The 24,872-nt window shown below is 42.1% G+C and overlaps 7 protein-coding genes across 8 annotated transcripts; 3 read left to right on the top strand and 4 right to left on the bottom strand.

Annotated features, from left to right (window-relative positions):
- Positions 1-1,264: 1,264 nt before the first annotated feature.
- LOC115766229 (digestive cysteine proteinase 2-like) lies at positions 1,265-2,196 on the bottom strand. The gene has a single exon (XM_030710091.1). The coding sequence runs from the start codon at positions 2,192-2,194 to the stop codon at positions 1,304-1,306; it is 891 nt and encodes a 296-aa protein (XP_030565951.1). The 5' UTR covers positions 2,195-2,196; the 3' UTR covers positions 1,265-1,303.
- Positions 2,197-3,510: 1,314 nt separating this feature from the next.
- Positions 3,511-9,572, top strand: LOC115766195. Of its 2 annotated transcripts, XM_030710055.1 has the most exons (7): positions 3,511-3,851; positions 5,120-5,266; positions 5,337-5,498; positions 5,558-5,734; positions 5,816-6,040; positions 8,602-8,894; positions 8,964-9,572. In XM_030710055.1, the coding sequence occupies exons 1-7, from the start codon at positions 3,554-3,556 to the stop codon at positions 9,105-9,107; spliced, it is 1,446 nt and encodes a 481-aa protein (XP_030565915.1). In that variant the 5' UTR covers positions 3,511-3,553; the 3' UTR covers positions 9,108-9,572. The 2 variants fall into 2 exon arrangements, with proteins under 2 accessions (XP_030565915.1, XP_030565908.1); XM_030710048.1 differs by lacking the exons at positions 8,602-8,894; positions 8,964-9,572 and having other exon boundaries at positions 5,816-6,781.
- Positions 9,573-11,536: 1,964 nt separating this feature from the next.
- On the bottom strand, positions 11,537-15,286 carry LOC115766188 (heat shock 70 kDa protein cognate 1). The gene is made up of 3 exons (XM_030710035.1): positions 15,045-15,286; positions 14,634-14,849; positions 11,537-13,299 (listed from the first exon to the last, which is right to left on the bottom strand). The coding sequence occupies exons 2-3, from the start codon at positions 14,836-14,838 to the stop codon at positions 11,585-11,587; spliced, it is 1,920 nt and encodes a 639-aa protein (XP_030565895.1). The 5' UTR covers positions 14,839-14,849; positions 15,045-15,286; the 3' UTR covers positions 11,537-11,584.
- Positions 15,287-17,861: 2,575 nt separating this feature from the next.
- Positions 17,862-18,265, top strand: LOC115766259 (C-type lectin domain-containing protein 141-like). The gene has a single exon (XM_030710121.1). The coding sequence runs from the start codon at positions 17,892-17,894 to the stop codon at positions 18,252-18,254; it is 363 nt and encodes a 120-aa protein (XP_030565981.1). The 5' UTR covers positions 17,862-17,891; the 3' UTR covers positions 18,255-18,265.
- A 100-nt stretch (positions 18,266-18,365) lies between these two features.
- LOC115766237 lies at positions 18,366-19,121 on the bottom strand. Its single transcript, XM_030710103.1, has 3 exons — positions 18,905-19,121; positions 18,732-18,848; positions 18,366-18,680 (listed from the first exon to the last, which is right to left on the bottom strand). Exons 1-3 carry the CDS (start codon positions 19,049-19,051, stop codon positions 18,474-18,476), a joined length of 471 nt encoding a protein of 156 aa, XP_030565963.1. The 5' UTR covers positions 19,052-19,121; the 3' UTR covers positions 18,366-18,473.
- Positions 19,122-20,592: 1,471 nt separating this feature from the next.
- Positions 20,593-22,203, bottom strand: LOC115766211 (exosome complex component rrp45). Its single transcript, XM_030710066.1, has 4 exons — positions 21,684-22,203; positions 21,042-21,629; positions 20,795-20,980; positions 20,593-20,737 (listed from the first exon to the last, which is right to left on the bottom strand). The coding sequence occupies exons 1-4, from the start codon at positions 22,138-22,140 to the stop codon at positions 20,697-20,699; spliced, it is 1,272 nt and encodes a 423-aa protein (XP_030565926.1). The 5' UTR covers positions 22,141-22,203; the 3' UTR covers positions 20,593-20,696.
- Positions 22,204-22,499: 296 nt separating this feature from the next.
- Positions 22,500-24,836, top strand: LOC115766222 (transmembrane protein 161B). Its single transcript, XM_030710079.1, has 7 exons — positions 22,500-22,598; positions 22,668-22,729; positions 22,891-23,561; positions 23,622-23,879; positions 23,956-24,130; positions 24,194-24,460; positions 24,517-24,836. Exons 2-7 carry the CDS (start codon positions 22,727-22,729, stop codon positions 24,634-24,636), a joined length of 1,494 nt encoding a protein of 497 aa, XP_030565939.1. The 5' UTR covers positions 22,500-22,598; positions 22,668-22,726; the 3' UTR covers positions 24,637-24,836.
- The last annotated feature ends 36 nt before the right edge of the window (positions 24,837-24,872 follow it).

Here is a 24,872-nt window from a genome sequence, read left to right on the forward strand (position 1 = left end):
CGTCTGTCCGTCTGACCGTCTGTCCGTCTGTCTGTTTCTATGCGAACTAGTCTCTCAGTTTTAAAGCTATCTTTATGAAACTTTGCAGAAATCCCTCTTTCTGTTGCTAGCAGCACATATGTCAGAGTCAGCTGGATCGGACCCCTATATCATATAGCTACCATAGCAACGATCGGTCGAAAGTTAAGTTGTTGTATGAAAAACATTTTTGTTTATCAGGATATGTTGACCAAACTCGGCATTTATTAGTTTTACTAAGCTCGTCATATATATGCAAAATCCTATTAAGATCGGACCACTATCTCAAATAGCTGCAATAGGAATGATAGGTCGTAAACTGAGTTTTTAATTAAAAACCTTATTGTATATCAAGAGATCTTGGCCAAACCCGGCATTAGCTATTCTCCCAGTGCTTCTTAGATACGGGCAAAGCACTATGAGCATTATCTTGCGTGCCGAAGATAGCCCTTCTTTATCGCTTAATGATACTTAAAGGTTAAAACTATTCAGAGCTCGATTAGACAATCTCCTTAGATATAATACTCCATTTTTAGCTTTACTAAGCACAACATGTGTTAGGATCCTCGCACACGTAGGCCCATCCAATGCCAACTACTCAGCCTTCGGATTTGGCGCAACTGCCGAGTGTGTCTTTTGGACAAATTGTACCAGGAGCACGAATGTAACCAGTTTTGGCCAAAAGCCTGGCAAGTGTCTCTATTAGTCGCCTCTTACGACAAGCTGGGACATGCTGTGGAGGTATTCTAGTGCCCGCCAACCACACGGGTGTGCCAGCTATGCGTTTTCATTTTATACATTATTTGTTAAATTAATCAATTAATTAGTTAGTTAATTTAATTGATTGAATTGATCAACTGGTCCCAGAAAAACAATTATAAGGTGTGTTGAAATAATAAGGGAATTGGTTTTACAGCACTGTGTCGTGAAGTTCGTTTCACAACACTGTGCTGTGAATAACGATTGAATAATGTTTAAACAACACTGCAATTAGTACTGACCAAGTAGTTTTATAGGGCAAAGAGATTGAACAAGAACTGGAATGCTTCTATTGTTTAGTCTCACTCGTCGTAAAGCATCAGAATAAACAAGTTGCCGCGCTCAATAATCGAAATAATAAATATTAAAAGTCGAATATAAAATGTAAAATAAAAAGTGTTATTATTCAATAATATTCGAATATTCCAATTGTTTTCAATGTGGCATAGAGATTTTATTTTCAAATAAAAACCGACTTGATCTGTGAATCTCATTTACAAATTGCAAAACTATGTTTATACATCGGTTAGATCAGCGGATAAACTGCATCGTTGGCAATATAGCAGAGATTACGGCTGTTGCGGGCCATGCGAAAATAGCCAGCTTCGCCCCAGTTGCCCCAGGAGTTCTTAAGGAGCCAGTAATCGTGGCCTCTGTCCTTGCCGTAGCCCACCAGCACAACGGCATGGAAGTATGCGGGACCGAAGCAGGGCCGATTATAGATTCCAGAATGGTAAAGCTGCAGATGCTGAGCATCGATGCCCACAGCAATTGGCCCCTTCTCGGCGACGGCCGCTTGCAAAGCGCGTTCATCGCCAGACCTGACCGTGGCAACTCCTTTGATTCTGACACCGACATGCTCCCTACGGAAACGACATGGTCCCTGGACACCCTGATAGGGATACGACCTGCGCGTGTCTAATCCTTGGTTATCCTTAACATATCTGAGTGCATCACTCGGAAAGCCGCTCTTGCAGCCGAGATTTCTGTAGGGCGGGTGAGAGGAGCAGTCCAGCAGATTCTGTTCGGAGAACTCAACCATTGTTTTAGTCCTTAAAAAGCTCTGACCCTCCAAAGTGCCTACTGCGGCAAAGGCCCAGCAGGAGCCGCATGTGCCCTGAATCTTGACAGGACTGACCGCGCCCCTGGTGCGCCAGTCTATGCTCTCGGGAATCTTAAGGTTCGCGGATGGCTCGTAAATGTAATCCGCAGTCACAGCCGTCCTATTCAGGCTGCCCATCATCCTAGATTTGAATTCAGAAGGCAGCAAATCCGTGAACGCGTTTACGCCCATCTTGTAGGTCTCCTCGCCAGCTTCGTAGCGTGCATTGTGCGTGTCAATCAGCTTCTTGTTGTCCTCGAAGATTTGCCTGCGCAGCAGCTCCTCGCTGTCGCCAGCATAGCTTCTCCCGTGCATCTCCTTAAAGGACTTCCACTGCGCCTCGAGCACAGCGTCAGATGCAATGCTCTGCACGCTGCCGATGAGCACAAGAATCACACAAACTGCATTCATGCTGGGATTTGCTGTGGGACCAACCAGAACTAATGCAGGCTTGCGGGTCTGCACACGCTTTTATATACCCTTGAGACTTAAAAGTGAGTAAGAGTTTCAATTTCTTATCGTCCCGCATGCAATATTCAAATTTGGGAATATTTATTTATAGCAATACGAATTATGCGATAAATAAATTCGTCCCACAGTCATCAAATAAAATTAGTGGGCGTGACCAAATCGACTTTGGATATTAAGAATATATAATATATATATTTCCATATTCAAGAACGATTGCAATTCATATAATTTTGTTCTTCTTTTTTTATGAAAAGCATAAATGCAAAAACAAATAATATATTGTGCTACAAATCATATATGTAGTTAAAACGCAAGCAAATTATGATTTATTGATAAATTTGATATATTTATTGTGTTGACCTTTTCTATCGTACAACTGTAGTTGGATAAATGGGCCAGCAAAAAGACGAAAGCAACACGATAAAATTCGTGTAATAAATCTCTAAGTTGCATGAAATTAAAGCCGAAAAAGAACAAGAATATAAAAATAGTGCATGCAACGCATTTTTGGGTCTTATGTACGCTCTCGTGCTGCGGGAGGTAGTGCCAAAAGTAATAATAATAACGACAACGATGATGATGACGATGATGATAATGCTAATGATGATGATGACCGCAACACGAACAATTTTGCCGTGAGAGCAAATTATATAAAATTATCATGCAACGCAGGCAGCGGCCAAGTTGGCCACTCAACGGCAACAAAAACAACAATAACAACAACGAGAAGAACAACAACATTTACCAGAAGGAGGCTAAACTTGAACTGCAACAGAGGTGCTGCGTGCGGACTGCATGACGTATACGTAATATACGTATTACATATACGTAATATGCGCTAGCTGTGGCCATTTGCCAAGCAAACAAACAACTCAACTCAACTCTGCTCGGCGACAACTGCGACAAGAACAAAACAAATAGAGCGCACACATTGAGTACGGGATATACCCTTTAGCATTTGTAAATGACAAAAGTTGTGAAAAACTTGAAAAAGTGTTGAGGCAGGTGCCACAAGATGACAGAATGGCGAAGTTAACATTGCACCGTCTACTGCAGCGTTTGCATCTGACGGCGCTGCAGCTGGCCAGTGACACGCCCACATCAATGCGACAGCAGCAACTCAGTGACAACAACAACAACAACAACAACAACACAAACGACAACAAAAACAACAACAGTAACAACAACAACAATAGAACGCGCATGGCTCTGTTAGGCTGGCTGCACTTGTGCCATGGTAATGGACACTACCTGACGCTGGCCGTGCTCATCTATGGTTACCTAATGCTGCACACCTCTGCCGCCGCCTCTGCCAGCTCGACGACGACAACGACGACCATGCTGGCCGTGTCGAATCTGACAACAAGCACATTAGGCTTAAGCCAAGAGGAAAACGCACAGAAGCCAAAACGCGATGTTGCCCATGTGCCTGACGATGACTACGATGCCAGTTATCCAGATGATATAGACGACCTTGAGGCCTTGATTAACAATAAGTCAGGTGAGTTGAGCACTTTATTAGCTAACATATTGCAGGTGGGTGAATAAAAGTCCTTATTTGCTGTGTTTTGTCGCCTGCCGCGTTGTAATTCCCAACTAGTGTAAGTTTCGAAGAAATGTCTTGTAATAGACGACCTTGCGCCTGTAAGCTTAAACATTAGATGTGCTCTTTCGTAATCATACAAATAAGTATATACACATATATAGATTAGAAACTCACTTCCATTGAATAAAGGCAAATTGTATTTGCTGTTAGCATTGCAAGACCTCCAAAGTGGACCAAATGAAAATCCGCAGGTTGGCCCAAAATAAATTGAATAAGCCGCTGAATCATTGCGGCTGAGTGCAGCACAACGAATGCCATCGAAATCTGGTAATGCGGCGCAGATACAGGCAGCTACCTCCCCCCCCCACCCCACTTACCACGTTGTTGCCGAAGGACCTCAACAAAGGCCAGGCAGTCGGCAGCTGTTGTGCAATTTATGAGAATTATGATCTGTGGGGAATTAACTCGCCGACTCGGCTTTGGCTATGTGTGCAGACCGCAAACCTGGCCAAAAACCAAAATATTTGGCAACGCAAACTGTTTGAAAGGTCAAGGAAAGGTCAGCACAATGTCATAAATATAGTTAACCCTTTTGCGCATGCAAATGCTAATAGAGTGATAGCAAAGAATATAATTGGACTTCATGTTATTGTTCTTATGTGTAAATCAAAATTAAAGCTCACAGCTGCAATAATTATAATTGAGTGAAAGGTATATTGATATTAAATGAGATATCAGTGTATGCTTTAAGATAAATAAATAAATGTTTAAATGTTTGTAACTTCAGCCCCAATTACAGGGTATCTCTTAGTTATGCACACTTCACTAAGATAATTGCTAATGGTAAAAACCAGCTTTAAAACAGCCTTCAGTTCTTACATTTGCTATGTGAGTCAGTCAGGCAAGTTAAAAGAAAAGACGCCGGTTCGAATTACTGCCTAGACGAAGGCGCAAGCAGTTGGGGTTATTAGGGTTTAAGTTTATCAACTTTAGCCGTATTCCTATATTAAAAGAACATATATAAATGAGACATTATCGTATGCATTCACACAATAAACAAAGAAAAGACGCTGGTTCAAATCCCTGCCTAGACGAACGCTGCGTTATGGTTTAGGTTTATCATCTTTAGCTGCATTCTTATAGTTATTAGCACACAATAAATACAATAAATTGAATTTAAATATAATTTAAATTGTTGAGCTTAAAACGGATTCTGATTGCAGCTAAAGGTAAATACATTGGAGCGCCCTGCAACGAGCTGAAATGTGATGCAAAGCTGTTGCATGTCACCTGCGATAAGGAGACGCAGCTGTGCAACTGCGAGCGCAACTATCCCGTGCAGCTGGGACTGATAAAGGGTTGCGCCAAACGTGAGAGAATTGCGATTGTGTCTGTGAATTATGTTGCTAATTTGTGTTAAATTTTAATTGCAATAACTAGCCAAGAAACTGGGCGATCAGTGTTTCTATGACGAGACCTGCATCTACAACGACGAGAACTCCCTCTGTGTTCAGGTGCGACACAATGCGATGTGTCAGTGCGCCAGCGGCTACCACTCGGTCAGCTATACGAAGCCAACGAGGCGCGTCTTCTGTACACCAGGTGAGCCGGGCAGCATGAACCCCGATCGACAAGCCTTTCATATCATCATCATCTTGCAGATCTCAGCGAGCTGGGCTCGGATTTGCCCACTCTGCTGGGCGTTTCTACGGGCATTGCGGTGCTGGCGGGTCTCATCTGCATGGTGCTGCATCTGTTCAGCAAGACGAAATATCCGAGGCATCGCAATTTTGCGGATGCCAACATACCGCCGCCCATACTCTACTCGAGCGATACAGGTAAGCGCAGGGGGGCTGAAGCGGGAGCGGGAGCGTGAAGCGAGCTGCATAATTGATGCGGGTTTTTGTGTACTCCTTCAGGCATACCGTTGACCGTGCACTCGGCACGTCCATCGTCGCGCTCCAGCATACGTTCGACGGGCTCGATAGGCTCCTTTGGGAATCGTCGCGCCTCGTCCGGCGGATTGGCCGGCGCCACTGGCGGGGGCGTCGGCAACAGCAGCGGTGGCGGTGGCGGTGGCGGCGGCGGCGGTGGCGGCGCTGGAAGCGGCTCGAAAGGCATACTTGTGTCGACGTCTCGTACAGGTGCGGCTAGATCGGCCGCCATATTGCTTATATCGTGTCACATAACGGCCGTGTCCAAACAAAATTCACGCGCCTCATCGCGTCACACATCTGGCGCCGGCTGCAGCCAGCATTCGCGCGACAATCTTGACGAGAACAACGGCTCCGGCAGCGCCGGCGGCTGTCGCAGTTGCGAGAGCACACTCTCAATGAACCGCCAGCTGCAGAAGCAATTGAATCATCAACGGCATCTGCTCAGTTTCGAGCTGTCGCCGGCGAAGACAAAGAATCAGGATAGATTTAGGACCCTCTTGGGCATGAATGGCATTCATAATTATGATGATGACAATGATGCCAATAATGATGATGATGGGTTCAATAGCATAGATGCACTAGGTACCGGTGGAGGTGGCGGTGGAGTTGGTTACGACTATGGCAGCGGCACTGGCGGTGGCGGTGCCGAGCTGCATCATTTGCAAATTGGCGCCCTGCCGACGCCGGCGAGTGAAACGCCAAGATTTGCGGTAAATCAACTCATCAGTCAGCAGTCATTCAGCGTCAATCATCAGCATCAATCACAAACAATCACAATTGGCCAACATCATATCATCATCTAGCAACTCTATATATATATATATTATGTTTATAAGTTATATTGTTCGATTCCTGTTTTGGTTCCTGCTCTCCACATTAACTAATAAAACCACTTTCCATATTCATAATGTGGACTCTCAAACTACTTTGAGCTCCCAATTACTCCCAATTACTTTGGAATCGGAAAGAATTGCAATGTGAGTAATTGCGAAGAATATTGAGAATAGATTGATACAGCTTCAAAACATATTGCTTCAGATCTATGTAGTTTGAGATCCACAACATAAACAATCATTTCATTGGCTCATTTTGAAAAATCATCTCTCTTTTGCCGCATTTCCATAAATAGATTAAAAACAACAACAAAAATAAAAACCCCCCGTCGAAAATACTAATTCTTGGTCTTTCAACAACAAATCTTATGTTCTAAATGATCGATGTTTAATGTGCTTTCAAATCTCTGTTTCAAATTAAAAGTTGGTTGTTTCGTTTCTTTTTTTTTTTTATTTGCGTTACAAAAATTGAAAAAAAAAAAAAAAGATACAATATACAAAAACACATAATACACACACACAACTGTAGAAATCAAATTACAAACCCGAGTACTTCGAGAGATATTAAAGCAAACAGATACCCAAGTTAAGTTGCCCAGATCCGATTTTTAGTAGTATATAAATAAATATTTAAAAAAAAATATATATACCCTACATACGAAAACTAACACAATTCAATCGACAAATATATATTTCGAAAATTACAGTTCAGCCGGCGAATGTTGTAGACAAAATATATATTTATCATATTCCAACAGCAATCAAATATGAATACGGAATATTTAAGCGCATCCGAGCCACAGCTAATTATATAATTATATATATATATAACATACAACTTCAGCTTGACAATATGATATCGAAGCAATATGGCGGTGACTATGTTCCTGTTTCCAGAAAATTTTATAACACCATAATCTACTTGTTTAAACCAAATATTGCAAATTCTTATGATACCTACACGCACACACTCACACACACACACACACACGTATACGTACAGATACACACACAGAAATATCCACACTGAATATTCCAAATTGCATGTGTCCTGTGAGTGAGAGAACACTCCAATTATATTTAAATGCACACGAACCAATCCCAAGTATTATTATTCAATTTCGATAAGCGATTTTTTTGACTTCTTTCTCAAGTCCTGCAAGCCTCTGACTATCTTCTGAATGAAACTGATTGCATATGGATCGAGCTCTTGTTTATATATCAAACTAACTAAACTCATTTCTAGCATTTAATCAAGCTTTGTCATAAGATTTCGGAACATAATCCCTAACATTTAAGAGTTTGTTTTTTATTTTTAACTGCATAGCTGCAATGCAAAGATTCGGAATGTTCAGTTTTCGCAATGTTCCAGATTACAGCATTTTGAAAAATGTTTCATTCCAGCGTTTCTTTGAAGGCTTACACAGCTTGTGTTTCGTTTCCGCCTGTTGCTAACCTAAAATGAATGCTTGACTTTTCATTCCAGCATTTCGCTTGGCAAATTTTACAAGCAAATCTACCAAAATGCAATATTTTAACTAAATGATAATATTTTACAGAATATGTTTGCTTATTTCAGAACCATCAGCCAGTACTTCAAGCAACCTCGTTCTGTATACTTTTTCGACAGCCTGCTTAATTTGTGCACACTGAACGCTTTAAAGATATTTAGATCTTTCGTAATACTTCCTATAGACATGTCTGCCTTGCCTGCAATTTAGCCGCTTGCTGAAGGCTTCTCTCTCTCTCTCTCTCTGTTTCTGTCGCTTTCTCTGTAACTTATTATCCAATTGCCTGTTTCTCTCTCTCTCTCTCTTTCTCTATCTGTCTGCTTCTGCCTCTGCTTCGATAATATCTATGCTGCTACCAGAAATAAGTAGTGCCCAGTTGAAAGTACAGACTTAATGATAATAATACATTTATTACCGCTTGCAGGTTCTCGAAGACCAAGTCTAGCATCTGTGCATAGCACAAGCTCCTCGGTGCGCAGCTACAGCATGATGCGGTTCGAGAAGGAGGTGCAGCAGAAGGAGATCAGGCAGGAGATGAAGCTGCGTTTGGCGCGACTACAGCAGCAGCAGCATCTTACACAGAATAAGCCGCAGATTATCATTGGGGAGGCGTTGCTGCAGCATGGCGCACTCAGTCGTGTTACCATGGCCACGCCCAGTCCGCTGACGCCCAACTCGCTGGACGAGCTGCTGCCATCGCTAGATGAGAACCAGGAGGTGGATTTAATGCAATATATATAATCGAGTAGCCATAGACTCAACCCACCTAACATCCAATTGCTTTAGTATCCACCCAGGCTGGAGAACACATTCAAGCAGCTGGTCCAGCCGCAGGCAACAACAATGACAGCAACTAAAGCCGCAGGCTCAGGTTCCGGCCGTGCAAATGGTTACAACGGTCCCTGCAGCTCCTCGACTGAGGCTCTCTGAAAGCGATCGTAGCTATAGTTAAATAGCTCTCTAGTCCTGTACATCTAGCCCCCCGCCCCCCTCCTCCACCCCGTTCTCCCATTCACCTTAAATGGAACTAAATAAATATAAGTTAATGCTTAATTGTTAGTTCATTGAATTAAACGTCAAACGTGTTTAGTTTTAGCCAATTAGATTATGTGTAACATAGTAAGAGCGTGTCTCCTTTCAAGGACAAGAGCTACCCTATAAAGAATTAGTTACGTGTTGTTATCTTCTAGTTGTATGTACTAAGCGTACATATATCGTTTATATGTTCGATATTTTATGTAAGTACAGAAAGCTTAGCATTCCATGTGGAATTTTTGAAAACAACGCAAATTAAATATTCATTTTAAGTCACAAAGCAAATGAGTTATTTCTAATTTACTTCATTAGAATAATTAATTATTGGCTTATTTTTAAGAACAAAATATTAATTACTGAAATTATTTAAAGAAACAAATATTAATTACTTGACTAATTAATGATTAGTTTCTTTTAAAAAAAAATAATTACTTGAATAATCAAAAATTAATTTATTTTAAAAAGCAAATTATTTATTACTGAAAAAATTATTAACTCGTTTCTTTTAAGGAACAAAATCTGAATTACTTGAAAAATTATTAACTAGATTCTTTTAAAGAGCAAAATATTAATTATTTGAAAAATTCCCAATTAGTTTATTTTGAATTTTCCGTTTCCGTATCTTTTAAAGAACAACATATTAATTACTTGACTAATTAATAATTAGTTCCTGTTTAAAGGAAAAATATTAATTACTTTCTTCTTTTGAAGAACGTAATACTAATTACTTGAATTAGTAATAATTGTATTATTTTTAATAGCATTATACTAATTACTTGAATTATGAATTAATTAATAATCGGCAGCTATATATGATTTCTTCTTGGTGTTTAAAGAAAACAAAAATTTACTGTAAGCAATATTAATATTTAATGATAGTGTAAAGTTAATTGTTGATAGTGAGTTTAGGAGTGTGCATACCCTAAAGTTTAGTACTGATTAAATATACGCAAATGAATTTATAAAATCGGTTTATATACAATTTATACATCGGTATTGATATGATATACCTGGCGACAGCTATGAAAATAATTATGAATTAATGTAGCGAAATAAATGGGCGACATCTAAAGATATATGAATATTGTTTACCCAAATCGAAAGTGTAGTAAATTTTCAAAAATTGTTGAATACAAAACAAAAACAAAATTATGCTACTCCTATTTGATTTTGAGTTTCATATATTCTGAATATGATAGATTCGGAACTCAGCTATAAAGTTAAAACCAATGTGTATATATATTTGTCGATCTTAAATGAGACACTTGCCAGCATTGCAAAAGTTTTGAAAGTTCTTTAGTTTTAGACTAGGTTCCAAATAAACAAGAGTCTCGTATGTTATTGAAAGCTTTTGCAGTGTTTGTTGTACAAATCATATCTGTATTATCTACCAAATAATTAGAACTTACGAAAGCGAACTCTATATATAGAGGTGAGGGTTAAGCTAGTTGACTATTAAACAAATGAACATAATACAAGCATCAGTTCTAGACAAATATTAGTGTTAACAACGCATGGATATCCTTATAGGGATATGTTGCTTCGATTTAGAGTATCAATTTTTATTTATGCATTCTCTACAGACGCGTTTCAAACTGAATACAATAACGAAATGGACTATACACTATCCAAATACTATACTTCTACCACATTAACTGATATTATAGTATTTGCCTAAATGGTTGTTTAAACTTATGTTCGACCCTACCAAAGTTAAAATATTATCTGTGTTTCGATTTGTTGGAACTATGTCTTTGACATTTGTTACATATCTTCTGACCCATAGAGGGAAGTAGAAACATATCCAAATCGAGCAAATTGTGTATTTATTTTATAATTTATACAGCTTAACTAAGAGTGAAAGAAGCAACTGGAATACTCATATAATTCCCCCACATAGTATATACTATAGAGTTTATGTGCTTTATATTATTTTCTTGATTTTCATTTTGTAGTTCTTAGTTCTGTTATGAATGAAACTAATCGCTTGACCCAATAGTAACTCGGTTGATCAACGATTGAAATGTTAATTATTATTACGTGTAGTTTATCGTGAGATCAATAATGATATACCCTATCATTCATATATACACTGGCACGTGACATGGCAGACAGACTCCGTAATTTTGTGAAATAGTTGATAAGTTTGAAAATAAAGTATATTAAAGAAAAGTTTGTACAGAAATTTGCAAATGTCTTTTAGATCTAATTACTGAGAGGAAAAGGCCGCAAGTTTTCGGTTGGTAAAGATACTTTTAATTGGATACTCTATAATTTTGCTTAGGGGTGGGTATATTGGAGGGGGGGGGGGGGGGGGTGGGGGGTGGGGGTTGCTAACAAATTAGTTGCAACAATAAGAATAATTTGAGCCATTAGTCGACTTCCTCGATGGTCGGGCCACCGGCACCGCCGGCGCCGCCGCCGGAATTCTGTGTGGGCGGCGGCATGCCAGCGCCCTGGTAGAGTCTGGTCATGATGGGATTACAGATGCGCTCCAGCTCCTGTTGCTTGTGCTCGAACTCCTGCTGCTCGGCCAGCTGATTGGCATCCAGCCAGCTGATGGTGTCGTTGCACTTCTGGGCGATCGTCTCCCTGTCCGCATCGCTGATGCGGCTGCGCAGCTGCTCATCCTCGAGCGTGGCTCGAATGTGAAAGCAATAGCTTTCCAATTGGTTCTTGGCATCGACACGCGCGCGCTGCTGATCGTCCGCCTGGCGGTACGATTCGGCCTCGTTGACCATGCGCTCAATGTCCTCCTTGGAGAGCCGGCCCTTGTCATTGGTAATGGTGATGCGATTCACCTTGCCCGTTGACTTCTCAGCAGCGCTGACATTGAGTATGCCATTGGCGTCTATGTCAAAGGTTACCTCAATTTGGGGCACACCACGCGGCGCTGGCGGAATGGCCGTCAGCTCGAATTTGCCCAGTATATTATTGTCTTTGGTCATGGCCCGCTCACCCTCGTAAACCTGTATCAGAACGCCGGGCTGATTGTCCGCATAGGTGGTGAAGATCTGTGTCTGTTTTGTGGGTATGGTCGAGTTGCGTTTAATCAACGCGGTCATAACACCGCCGGCCGTCTCGATGCCCAGCGAGAGTGGCGTAACATCGAGCAGGAGCAGATCCTGCACAGCCTCTGATGTGTCGCCGTGAAGTATGGCTGCCTGGACGGCAGCACCGTAGGCGACAGCCTCATCCGGATTGATGGACTTGTTCAGCTCCTTGCCGTTGAAGAAGTCCTGCAGCAAACGCTGCACCTTGGGTATCCTGGTGGAACCACCCACCAGCACTATGTCATGTATCTGACCCTTGTCCATTTTGGCATCTCGCAGAGCCTTGGCCACCGGCTCCATGGTGCTGCGAAACAGATCCCCGTTAAGCTCCTCGAAGCGGGCGCGCGTTACGGACGTGTAAAAGTCGATGCCCTCGAACAGCGAATCAATCTCGATGTTGGCCTGGCTGGAGGAGGACAGGGTGCGCTTGGCGCGCTCACAGGCAGTGCGCAGACGTCGCAGGGCGCGCTTACTTTGGCTGAGATCACGTTTGTGCTTGCGCTGGAACTCCTGCACAAAGTGGTTGACCATGCGATTGTCAATGTCCTCTCCGCCCAGATGGGTATCGCCGGCCGTGGCCTTCACCTCGAAGATGCCGTCCTCGATGGTCAGCACGGAGACATCGAAGGTGCCGCCACCCAAATCGAAAATGAGCACATTGCGCTCACTGGTGCCCTGCTTGTCCAGGCCATAGGCAATCGCCGCCGCCGTCGGCTCATTGATGATGCGCAGCACATTGAGCCCGGCTATGGTGCCCGCGTCCTTGGTCGCCTGCCTCTGCGAATCATTGAAATAGGCCGGAACTGTGACCACCGCATCGGTAACCGTGCCGCCCAGATACGCCTCGGCTGTTTCTCTCATCTTGGTCAGCACCATGGAGGACACCTCCTCCGGATAGAAACTCTTCTTCTCACCCTTGTACTCGACGCGTATGCGCGGCTTGCCATTCTCCGAGATGACCTCAAAAGGCCAATGCTTCATGTCGCTCTGCACCGTTGCATCGTCGAATTTGCGTCCAATCAGCCGCTTGGCATCTGTAAGACAATCCCGGGCGGAACAGAGGAACATATCACAATTGGGTTTTTATCTTTATTAACTAACAAACAAAATGGACGGGGTTTCAACAAATTGTACTAAACTTATAGCAACACTCGAGAATCTAGGCGCAGGTCTAGGCTTAGGCTAGGCGGGTTCGGGGCAGGGCAGATTTATGTGGACTCTGAGACTGAAATGAAAGTACAAAAAAGAAAATATGTCTTGCATTAGACCTGCACAAATCTCAAGGGAGCACTGGAGAAAAGGTATGTGAGAAACGAGTTAAGAGATCTGAGCAAGGCAATCAATTGATGAAGGTAACCCAAAGAATTCACAGACAAGCCAAATCTTACGACTCAGTATAATAGAAGCAAGGCAAGATGTAAGCCTCACAATTGTAAACAGAATCTGTTTCAGCGTCAGAAGTCATTCGCTTCAACTATAGCTATAGAGGTAATATAATTGGACCAAGCATCAAAAAGGCAACATCCTATAGTTTTTCAGATGCAACAAATTATTTATCTGGGACAACTTTGGTTTCTAGTTAATGCTCCTGAAAGAGCTTTAGGCCTTTTTATAGTATAAGCATTTCATTTATGTTGAGTTTCCAAAATGGAGCCCTTTTCGCCCGTAAGAAGTAATACAATCTAGTTGAAAATCTAGTCTAGAAAAGATCTGCCAGGCACCAACGCAGGAAACTGAGGTTAGCTACTTCTTCATAAATAAACCTCCTCGATTCTAGCCTAGTCTAGAAGAGATCTGCCGGCAAATTGAGCTTAAGTACTTCTTCATAAATTCACCTCCTCAATTCTATGCTCCTCATAAAGTCAATGGCAGCGGGCGCATGTCTGTCCTCAATTCGGATTGTAAATATTGTCATGTAAATATATTCTATTTGTATATATTTTTGTTTGGCTCACAGTTGGTGGAACCATGAAATGTTCAGCACAGAAATGCGCTGACACAAATTATGCTAATAAACATGCAGCGGCAGGAGGGAGGAGGGAGGAGGGAGGCGGAAGGTGGCAGGCGGCGTAGCCAAAAGAACTGACACAACAAGTGAATGCGGCTCATTAAATGGAAGGGAGAGCGCGTCGAGGTGTTGCGGGCGGGTTGCGTGAAATGTGCAAAAAATACATTTGGGCCAACAACTACTCTTAGCTGGCCTGGCTGCATGCAAGAGCAGCCAAACTAGCCGTGTATCTACAAGTATTCCCAAAATAAAATCTAAAAAAAAAAAAAAAGAAAGAAAGAGATATCCTAAATTTGCGCGTGCTTCATTCATGAAAATGTTGCAAGTAAACGAAGATAATGCAGAAGCTGCTGCACTCACCGAAAATTGTATTATTTGGATTCATGGCCACCTGATTTTTGGCCGCATCGCCAATGAGACGCTCCGACTCCGTAAAGGCCACATAGCTGGGCGTGGTCCGGTTGCCCTGATCGTTGGCAATGATCTCAACTTTGCCATGCTGAAAGACGCCGACACACGAATATGTTGTACCAAGATCAATGCCAACTGCTGGTAATTTGGGCATATTTGCTGCGGCTTTAATTAGACCACCACCACGAGAAAGACGACGTCAAGGTCCACCCAGCCAGAGCACATAGGTATACGAGTAGAGACAAGTGTGTCAGAGAGAGAGAGAGAGAGAGAGAGAGAGAGAGAAACGAGACCGAAAATGATATTAAAATCAAGGTACTTAGTATATTACACAATAGACCAAATGGGGTGGAAACTTACCCAAAATACTACGCCAGTTTTTTGTTTAAAATGCAAAACGATATAGATACAGGGATATGATCAAAAACAAAAGAACGAATGTCAAAATTCGCAGGAATTCGAGCGTTTTCTCTCTTTGCAGCTCCACAGCGTCTGCTGTTTGTAATCACGTTGCCAGAATGAGAATCTAGAATACTCATCAGACCGTTCAACATCAAAAGAAGCGTAATTCACACGATTTTTCAAACATGCAACCGCCACAACTGCCACAAATAAACTGCCAGCAACACTTTAGCAACAAATTTGCATTCAAATGTGCAATCCAAGTGGCTTAACAGCAACATAACATATTAATGTTAAATTTAGCATAGGCTTCACACATGCCTTCAAGGCTTAACAGTGGCAAACATAGCTATGCATGTAATTATCAGAATAAGGTTAATCGACTGTTATACACTATGGAGTATAACACTTGCACATATTTAAGGTCATTTACATACATTCTTAAGAGTTTGCTGCATAGATATTTATTCAACTGAGACTAATCTCAACTTGTCATCATTTTGTATAACATATGTCTGCATAAGAGCGCCTATTTGCTGATGGCAAACAATTTCAATAACCTGTAGTAATATTCAATTTTAAGCAAAACCAAAAGATTTGACATACTTTAAAACAGCTACTTCCGAACACTTGTCATAAAATAAATATAAAATACCGCATCATTCGGAAGCCAAAACACTATAAAAGAGAAGTGTCACGTCACAAAATATCATATCACAACTTTGCAATCATTTGTAAAGCAACACCAATATCCCAACTATTCAAAATGAAATACTTTATAGTCTCCACACTGATGATTTTAGCCTTAACTCAGACGGTGTCGGCTCAGAGGAGAACAACAACGACAACAGCAGCTCCAACGACGACAACAGTTGCTCCAACGACGACAACAGTTGCTCCAACGACCACAACAGTTGCTCCGACGACGACAACAGTTGCTCCAACGACGACAACAGTTGCTCCAACGACGACAACAGTTGCTCCAACGACCACAACAGTTGCTCCGACGACGACAACAGTTGCTCCAACGACGACAACAGTTGCTCCGACGACAACAACAGTTGCTCCAACGACAACAACAGTTGCTCCGACGACGACAACAGTTGCTCCAACGACGACAACAGTTGCTCCGACGACAACAACCGTTGCTCCAACGACGACAACCGTTGCTCCAACGACGACAACAGTTGCTCCGACGACAATAATAGTTGCTCCAACGACGACAACAGTTGCTCCGACGACAACAACTAATGCTCCAACGACAACAAATCATGCGCCAACAATTGCGCCCACTCCGAAGATGAAACGCTGCTGGAGGGGAAACAACTGGTGCAACCTAGTTGTTCGCCCGCCACGTCCGCAAAGAAGAATGAAATGCAAACGTTTCTTTGGACGAGTCAAATGTTTTCACTTTTAATTTGCAAGACTACCTGAAAATTTGACATTAAAATATTAAACAAGAGGTTCTAGTCGGAAGCTCCCGCCTAGGGAATACCCTGAACCCTCTTATTCTAACACCCAAAGCAATTCGCGCAACGCGCTCGTTTGAAGTAATAAAGATAAATTAAAAAAAAAAAATTCCCTTGAACTCGCAACTGACCGCATTACTTGCTGACGACTCTACTCAAGAGTAATACCAGCCAAAAAAAAAAGAAAAACTGTTTCCTCGGTAGGGCTCGAACTCGCGGCAGACCCGCACCACTTGCCACTGCCTCTACTCAACAACCACACCAATAATTGTATATCATTGAGAAAAAAACGAATTAAAATGCCAGCAGAGAAACCAATCGCAATTGATAGAATGCGAAGTAGACGCGCATGAATGTGTGTGTGTATATATACAGAAATTCTTTAAGTTTTCGCTAGCTGCCCCAACCGATCCTAATGAAATTTTCTACAGTATATCTTATTGTACCATAGAATATTTGTGTATTCTCAAAAAGTCAATTGCATTAAAATTGTTGCTTAAGTTGGTGGACAATAAGTTGGGTTATTAACTTGATTTATAGCTATGAGGTGGTAGCGTAAAGGTGGCGATAGGTATGAAATGAAAGATACTTTATATATATATAATATTCTAGAGGCAACATATCAAGTTTGGTGACTATAGCTCTTCATATATAGCCAATTTGCTAAAAAAAACGGTATATCAATATCGATTTTTATCGATTGCTTGGAAACGGAGTAAGTTATCGATAATCGGAAACTCGATCTGCGCATGGACTAGGAGGACCTACAGCTAAAATCTCTAGCTCCATACACGGACAGACGGACATAGCTAAATCAACACGGCTGTTGATGCTGATCAAGAATATATATACTTTATGGGGTCGGAGATGCTACCTTCTGCCTGTTACATACATTTGCACAAAAACATTATACCCTTCTTACCCATTTTTAATGGGTTCAGGGTGTGACAAGGTAAAGCATACTTCTAGGCGAAGCTCCGAAATAGTATTCCGCAATGGGCATTATTGTTAAATAAATAATTTTTTAAATATAGGAATTGTATACCTACCTAATGTATATAAACGATGTCTATCCCACAAATTCTACTATATTTGCACAGCATTGATGAAAAACAGAATTCTTACTGTCAAACATTTACAAGTCAAGCGTTATTTAAACAAAATAAACTTAGCTCAAACACCTTGAACTGGGCATTATTTGCTTCGCACACTTGTCGTAAAATAAATAAATAATAATAAATACAATCTCGGTTCCTAATCAAAATCCCTATAAAAGAGCAGAGTCATGTTTCAAAATATCATAACACAAGCAACACCAAGATCCCAACTATTAAAAATGAAATACTTTGTGGTCTTCGCGCTGATGGCCTTAGCCTTTATTCAGGTGGTGTCGGCCCAGAGTACGACAGCAGCTCCGACGACAACAACAGTTGCTCCGACGACGACAACAGTTGCTCCGACGACAACAGCTGCTCCGACGACAACAACAGTTGCTCCTACGACAACAACAGTTGCTCCGACGACAACAACAGTTGCTCCTACGACAACTACTCATGCGCCAACAATTGCGCCCACTCCGAAGCTGAAACGCTGCTGGAGGGGAAACAACTGGTGCAACTTGATTATTCGCCCGACCTATCCACAAAGAAGAATGAAATGTAAAAGCTTCTTTGGCCGCGTGAAATGTTTTTACTATTAACTTGAAAATTTGAAAAATATATGAACATTAAAAACAAAAAAAAATGCTCTTAAATTTCAACAACAATAACTGTCAGAGGACTAGTTATCATTTACTACACAAATCGAACTAGACCGAACTTATAAGCCATATTTATTTTTGAGAAATTTGCCGAAATGCAGCCATAAAAATAATCTTAGATATATGCATGTGATTTGACACACTCGATTGAAAGAATTGTCAGTAAGGCGGCTTATCAATGCCACATTCGTCGGGTTTCTTGAACACCAGGGCATAGGTGAGCACGGGATGCACATTGAAGTCAGTCGAGGCTGCCGATAAGAGCGAATGGGTGGAGGGACTCTCCATGAACAACGTTTCCGCATCAAACTTGCTCCAGCGTCCGCGCTGCAGCTGCTCCTTCACGTACTTTAATTGCGTGTTTATCTAAGGAGTTGTCATTAGATTCCGGAACATTTTCAAGACGAACCAAATTACCATAGGCACCAGCAAAGGGGTGCGGCCGCAATTGAAGAAATTGGCTATACACGCCCGTACATTATCCGGATTGGCATTGATCACGTGCTGAATTATGACACGTATGATGGCGCGTATCTTTAAAGGAAATCAATGTGCAGTTAGATCAGATTGAGGCTAATATCGAAAATTACCTCTGGATGTTCCTGTATGTACGTCCAGTTGCCCCTGCGCAATTGCTTCTGAATGCGTGGCAAAGTACTGTAGTGCTTAATTGCCCTTGAATCCCATTTGCCCAGATCGAGGATCTTGGGTGTAAGGCACTGTGCGTTTGTTCCCATATTCTTTTTTTTTCTTCTGGAATTTTGTATTTTGGTTTTTAATGTGAAAAAGTTAGCGATGGAATTATAATGAAAAGCATGTCTGACTCTTTGACAACAGAATTCAAAATCCCATCAAGACAGTTCGAAAAAAAGTAGAGCATACTTCAAGGCGAAGCCCCGAAATAGTATAGTATTCCGCATTGGGCAATAGGAATTGTATACCTACCTAATGTATATAAACGATGTCTATCCCACAAATTCTACTATATTTGCACAGCATTGCTGAAAAACAGAATTCTTGCTGTCAAACATTTACAAGTCAAGCGTTATTTAAACAAAATTAACTTAGCTCAAACACCTTGAACTAGGCCTTATTTGCTTCGCACACTTGTCGTAAAATAAATAAATAATAATAAATACAATCTCGGTTCCTAATCAAAATCCCTATAAAAGAGCAGAGTCATGTTTTAAAATATCATAACACAAGCAACACCAATAACCCAACTATTAAAAAATGAAATACTTTGTGGTCTTCGCGCTGATGGCTTTAGCCTTTATTCAGGTGGTGTCGGCTCAGAGTACAACAGCAGCTCCGACGACAACAACAGTTGCTCCTACGACGACAACAGTTGCTCCTACGACGACAACAGTTGCTCCGACGACAACAACAGTTGCTCCGACAACAGTTGCTCCAACGACAACAACAGTTGCTCCGACAACGACAACGACAACTCATGCTCCTTCGACGACTCCTGTTCCGACAACAATTGCGCCCACTCCGAAGCTGAAACGCTGCTGGAGGGGAAACAACTGGTGCAACTTGATTATTCGCCCGGCTTATCCACAAAGAAGAATTAAATGTAAAAGCTTCTTTGGCCTAGTTAAATGTTTTTACTATTAACCTGTGAGACTACATGACAATTTTATATAAAAATGAACATTTTGAGCACAATTGAGAAATTGTTTTCCAAAACGAGGCAACTTTAACAAGAATCTAAACTCTTTGACATCTTGTTGTTAACGCGCAGAACTCTTCTGACAACATGTCAACTAAGACAGCTTCATCTTTTTTAAAAGTTTAACAATTGGAAGGTCCATTTCGTGGTAAAAAAATGGCGGTGCAAGGTACTACAGGAAATACAGGTAATAGTTAGTTGCATATAATTCGGAACTGAAATCTTGATCCGATCAGAGACGATCTTACTCGCTTGGCCTATAGTAAAGTATTTGACTTATGCACTGGCATGAATAAAAATGGATATATGTATTTTTTTTCTCACTCACTCAAAATCTATCTAGAATTTTGCTGGGCAATGGGCGCAACTCTAAGATCTTTACCAATAATTGCGATCTGTACATAGTATATATCTATATATAAATGACCTGGGAAACCTGGCAAAGTCCAGGAACTGCCACATTTAGCTTTAGCTCTTGCCAGCTTATTTATTTCTTCATCTTTTTTAACACAATCTCCCCCGAGCATCATAGCTACAATTGTTGTCAATTATTATGAGGCTGCTCCATATACTACGGCTGGCTTGATTCTGATACATTAAACTTTGTATATATTTTAACTAAATTATCTAAAGATATACTTATATTAAGTTTTGTCTTAAGCGTATATAACGTAAAAATTTTATTTATATGAGCACGAAACTATCTATCAAATGATTTGCGTGACTTCCTCCTCCGAATCGCTTTGATCTGCAAATAGTTTTTAAGATTTATAATAAGATAAGGCATAATAAAAGTGCTTCGTACTTTGTTTTCTTGGTGTCGGTGGCTGCTTCTTGCCAAGCTTGTTTTTGCCCCGATTGGGCTTAGACTTGCCCGCCTTGGCAGTTGTCGGCACTTCTTGCTTTAAGCTCAACTGTACGCCGTCCACCTGTTGCTCCTCCGCGAGATTTTGCTCCTGTGGCAGCCAGCTGCTATCATCTATTTGAGTCTCTGTGCAATGTGAAACGGAGAATAATCAATATGGCCTGGGCATAATCTGCTAAGGCTTTACCTGGTATCTTCTGTGTGGACGTTTCTGTGGTCTGTTCCTCGGCAACTGTTTCTTGTAGCTGCATGGGTTCATCACCACTTATTTGGTCTGCCTTGCTCTCTTCCGTATGCACTTGCTCTTCCATCAGATGCTTAAAGCTCAACTGGGGTGCGCTTTCATTTAGGAGATCCACTAAACCGGCCACTTGATTGGGCTGCTGGCGACGCTCCGCATCTAACTCCAGAGCTTTGCGTATGAACTGCACCAGGGCCTTGGAGCGGCTGGCTGCGCTGCGTGCACACTGCATGATGGTTCGCACATTGGTGGGCGCGGTGCCGCCAGCGTTGAGCGTGCACAGCTCCTGATAGGAGTTAAAGCTCAATACAATGACCGAGTCCGCGGCGTTTTCCTCCAGCAGCGTTGGATCCACCAATGGCTGCGAGCTGCTTTTGTATACGCAATAGGTGACACTCACAGGATAGTGCAGGAAGAGCAACGGCAACAGCTCGCGCTCTCTTTCGCTAAACGTGCGAATTTCCTCCTCCACGTAGGAGACCTCAGGCCGGCGAAAGTGCATGAGCGCGGCCAGCGCCGCAATGGTACTGGCATCTACAATTGAAGCATTTGAATATCGTTTTAATCATGTCAGCTAATTTTACGCACCATAAAGATTGCCGTCGTGGTTTAGCACATTGATATCCACTCGCACACACCACACACTCTGCTCAACAGCGATGCATAGCGACTCCAGGTCCAGGCAACGCGAACTCTTGAACGTCCGCTCCAAAAGGGAGTTAAGTGTTAGGAAGCGCTGATCATGTGTCGCCTGAGCTTCGTCCAGAAATGCCACGCCCTTGATGTCCACATTCAGAAACAACGTGCCCTCGTTGGCTCGCGCACTTGACGGCGTACCAATGTCACAGCTCACCTGTGCCAACACCTTTGTTTCACCAATGGACACCGCGACAGTGCCCCAGTCGGCGCCGAAGGTAAGTTTGACGTCACGAAATTCGTTTGATTTGCGGCCATCGAAACGGGTGTTCTGCTTAACTGCACCCTGTATAAAGCTGCGTTCCGGCTTCGATTTGCCCGGCTCAAAAAGATTTGCATTCATAAACATAATTTTCTATTAATCTTTACTTTTATTTGTGCCGGCATTGAAAAACGTGCATCAATCAGGGATGTATAAACACATTGATGTATCGATATGTTTACAGGTAAAAATTAATTGAAATATATCGATAGTAGCAGTACATACTGGTCTTAACATACATTGAAATGTTAAGCTGCCGGCAACATAACATTCAGCAAGCAGTGGAAACAGTGGGAGCCAGCTATCAGTTCATTTGAAGTTTTAAGCGACTCGGTAAAACACAACTCGATTCACATTACTACTTCTTTTAATTAGGAAACATGATTTAAGGAAAATATTAATAAGCATGTTTCGTTACATGGCCTTAACATAGATTGAAAGTTAAGTTGCCGCCAACATAACATTCAGCAAGCAGTGCAACAATGGGAACCAGCTATCAGTTCATTTGAAGTGGTCGTCCGATCCAAAAAGTTCCAAGCGATTCGGTAAAACACAACTCGATTGACATTACTTCTTTTAATTAGGAAACATGAATTAATTAAAACATCAATTAGCACGTTTCGTTACATGCCCGCATCTACATACGACACATAACACATTGCAGCACAAAATCATGGTAAGTAATTGCGCGAACCACAAAACTAAAGGGCAACGTTTGCCCGGAAAAATGAAATGTACATAATAATTGACCAAAAATAGAATTGACCCAAAAATATTTATATATATGACAGAAACAATTGTTGGCTGTGATAGTTAATGATAATTATATGCTTCTAGGCCATACTGGGCGCCCAATTAGTCATTACGCTGGTAATGGTCAGCGTCATACAGAAATTAAGTCCGCATTATTCCTTTGCCAAATGGATACTCTGCCGCACCGGGCTGTTCCGCTATCTGCATCCCACGGACGACGAGCTGCGCACCAAGGGCGGCGTGCCAAAGGATCGGCCCGCCAAGGGCAAGCACAAGCAGCCAAACGGCTTGAGCAATGGCAGCGCCTCGCAACAGTTCCACATACCGCGCAGCATCGAAGTGGAGCTGGAGACGCTGCCTGTGGTGGAGCGGGACGTGATACATTTGCGTTACTTTACGGAATACCAATGGCTGCTGGACTTCAGCGTCTATGCTGCCATTGTGTACATCATCTCGGAGCTGTTTCACTACTTTTATCCGCTCAAGCAGGAAATCAATCTGAGCATGGTCTGGTGCCTGCTGGTCATCTTCTTTGCCATCAAGCTGTTGTCCTCGCTGACTGTGCTGTATTTCCAAAGCGAGGAATCGATCGGGGAGCGCTCCATGGTGATAGTGGCCTGTCTGGTTTATTTACTAATTGCCATGATTGTCCTCATCATTGATGAGCGCATACTGGAGACGGGCCTGGAGGATGCCTATGCCAGCTTTAATGCCAGCGCATCGAAATTTCTCACCGAGCAGGGTCTGCCCTCGTCGTGCGTTTAAGCATCTAAGTACCCAGTTGAATTGATTAATAACTTTTCTCATTTTTGCAGTGGTCCAGCTTCGAAAATTGTTGTCAAATTCTTTCTGGCGTTGAGCTGCGGTGTGCTCGGCTCCCTGTTCACATTTCCCGGCCTGCGCATGGCCAAAATGCATTGGAATTCGCTGAAATATTGTCGCGGCAATCGCTTGCTGCAAGTTTTACTAAATGTTAGTTTTGTGCTGCCCTTTATACTAGTCATATTGTGGATTAGACCCATTAGTCGCGACTATTTGACGGTGCGCGTTTTCCAGGGCATGCAGCAGCCGCTGTAAGTGACCAGATCCTCCAGGAGCACCACTACAAATTGATTGAATCTCTTTCTTGTTCTGTTTTTTTTTTTTCAGACTCAAGCCACATGTTTTTGAAACTTTGCGCCTGCTGCTGGTGGTCGTTGTGGTCATTGTGCGCTTTGCCCTGATGCCCATCTATTTGCAATCGTATCTGAACTTGGCCTACGACAGGATACTTGATCTGCGCAAGGAGGCTGGACGCATCACCAACGTGGAGTTCCAAAAGAAGGCAAGCCTGAGAAGCAGCTTTGGATAATTGACGATTGATATATTTATTGTCTTTGCCTGGCAGATCTCGTCAATTTTCTATTATCTCTGTGTTGTTACGTTGCAATTTGCTGCACCGCTAATTTTGTGCCTTTATCTGACGCTCATGTACAAGAGCCTGGGCGGCTTTACGTGGACAGGCATCTTCAAGGAGACGGCTGTGCTGCAGCATGAATGTGCCGCCGATGGAGAATTGGCCACAACACCCAAAGACACCAATGTTGAGGAGGCCGAGTTTAATATTCTGGAATCTGCGCAATCGCTGCAGGCCTCATTTGCTAGTTTGAAAAATGTAAGAGTTTTCATATCAAATAGTTATTTTTTACCTAAGCTTTTTGTGCCCTTCAGGTGTTCTCCACGGAAGTGTACAAGGGCTTTCTGGGCTTCGCCACCTGGTGGAGCTACTTTACGCTCTTTGCGACTTCTTCACTGGGCATCGTCTATCAGTCCTACTTCAACAAGACATAATGGAAGCCAACAGAAGCACTCGCCACCAAACCCATATTCTAAATTAGAAATCATGTTTTTGTTTCTCAACCCGTTGATATTGTTTTATAGCTTTGACCAATTGGATTTCAAGAATTGTAAATATTACTAATTTATATACGTAGATTATTGTTTACGAACAATTTTGGAAACCAATAAAATGTTTGGACTAGTACGTAAAATCGTTGCTAATATTAATTCTAGCTGCGAGTGAGAGA

This window comes from Drosophila novamexicana, unplaced genomic scaffold (genome assembly GCF_003285875.2).
Source record: "Drosophila novamexicana strain 15010-1031.04,08,12 unplaced genomic scaffold, DnovRS2.1 tig00000009-arrow-pilon, whole genome shotgun sequence".
Classification (NCBI taxonomy): domain Eukaryota; kingdom Metazoa; phylum Arthropoda; class Insecta; order Diptera; family Drosophilidae; genus Drosophila; species Drosophila novamexicana.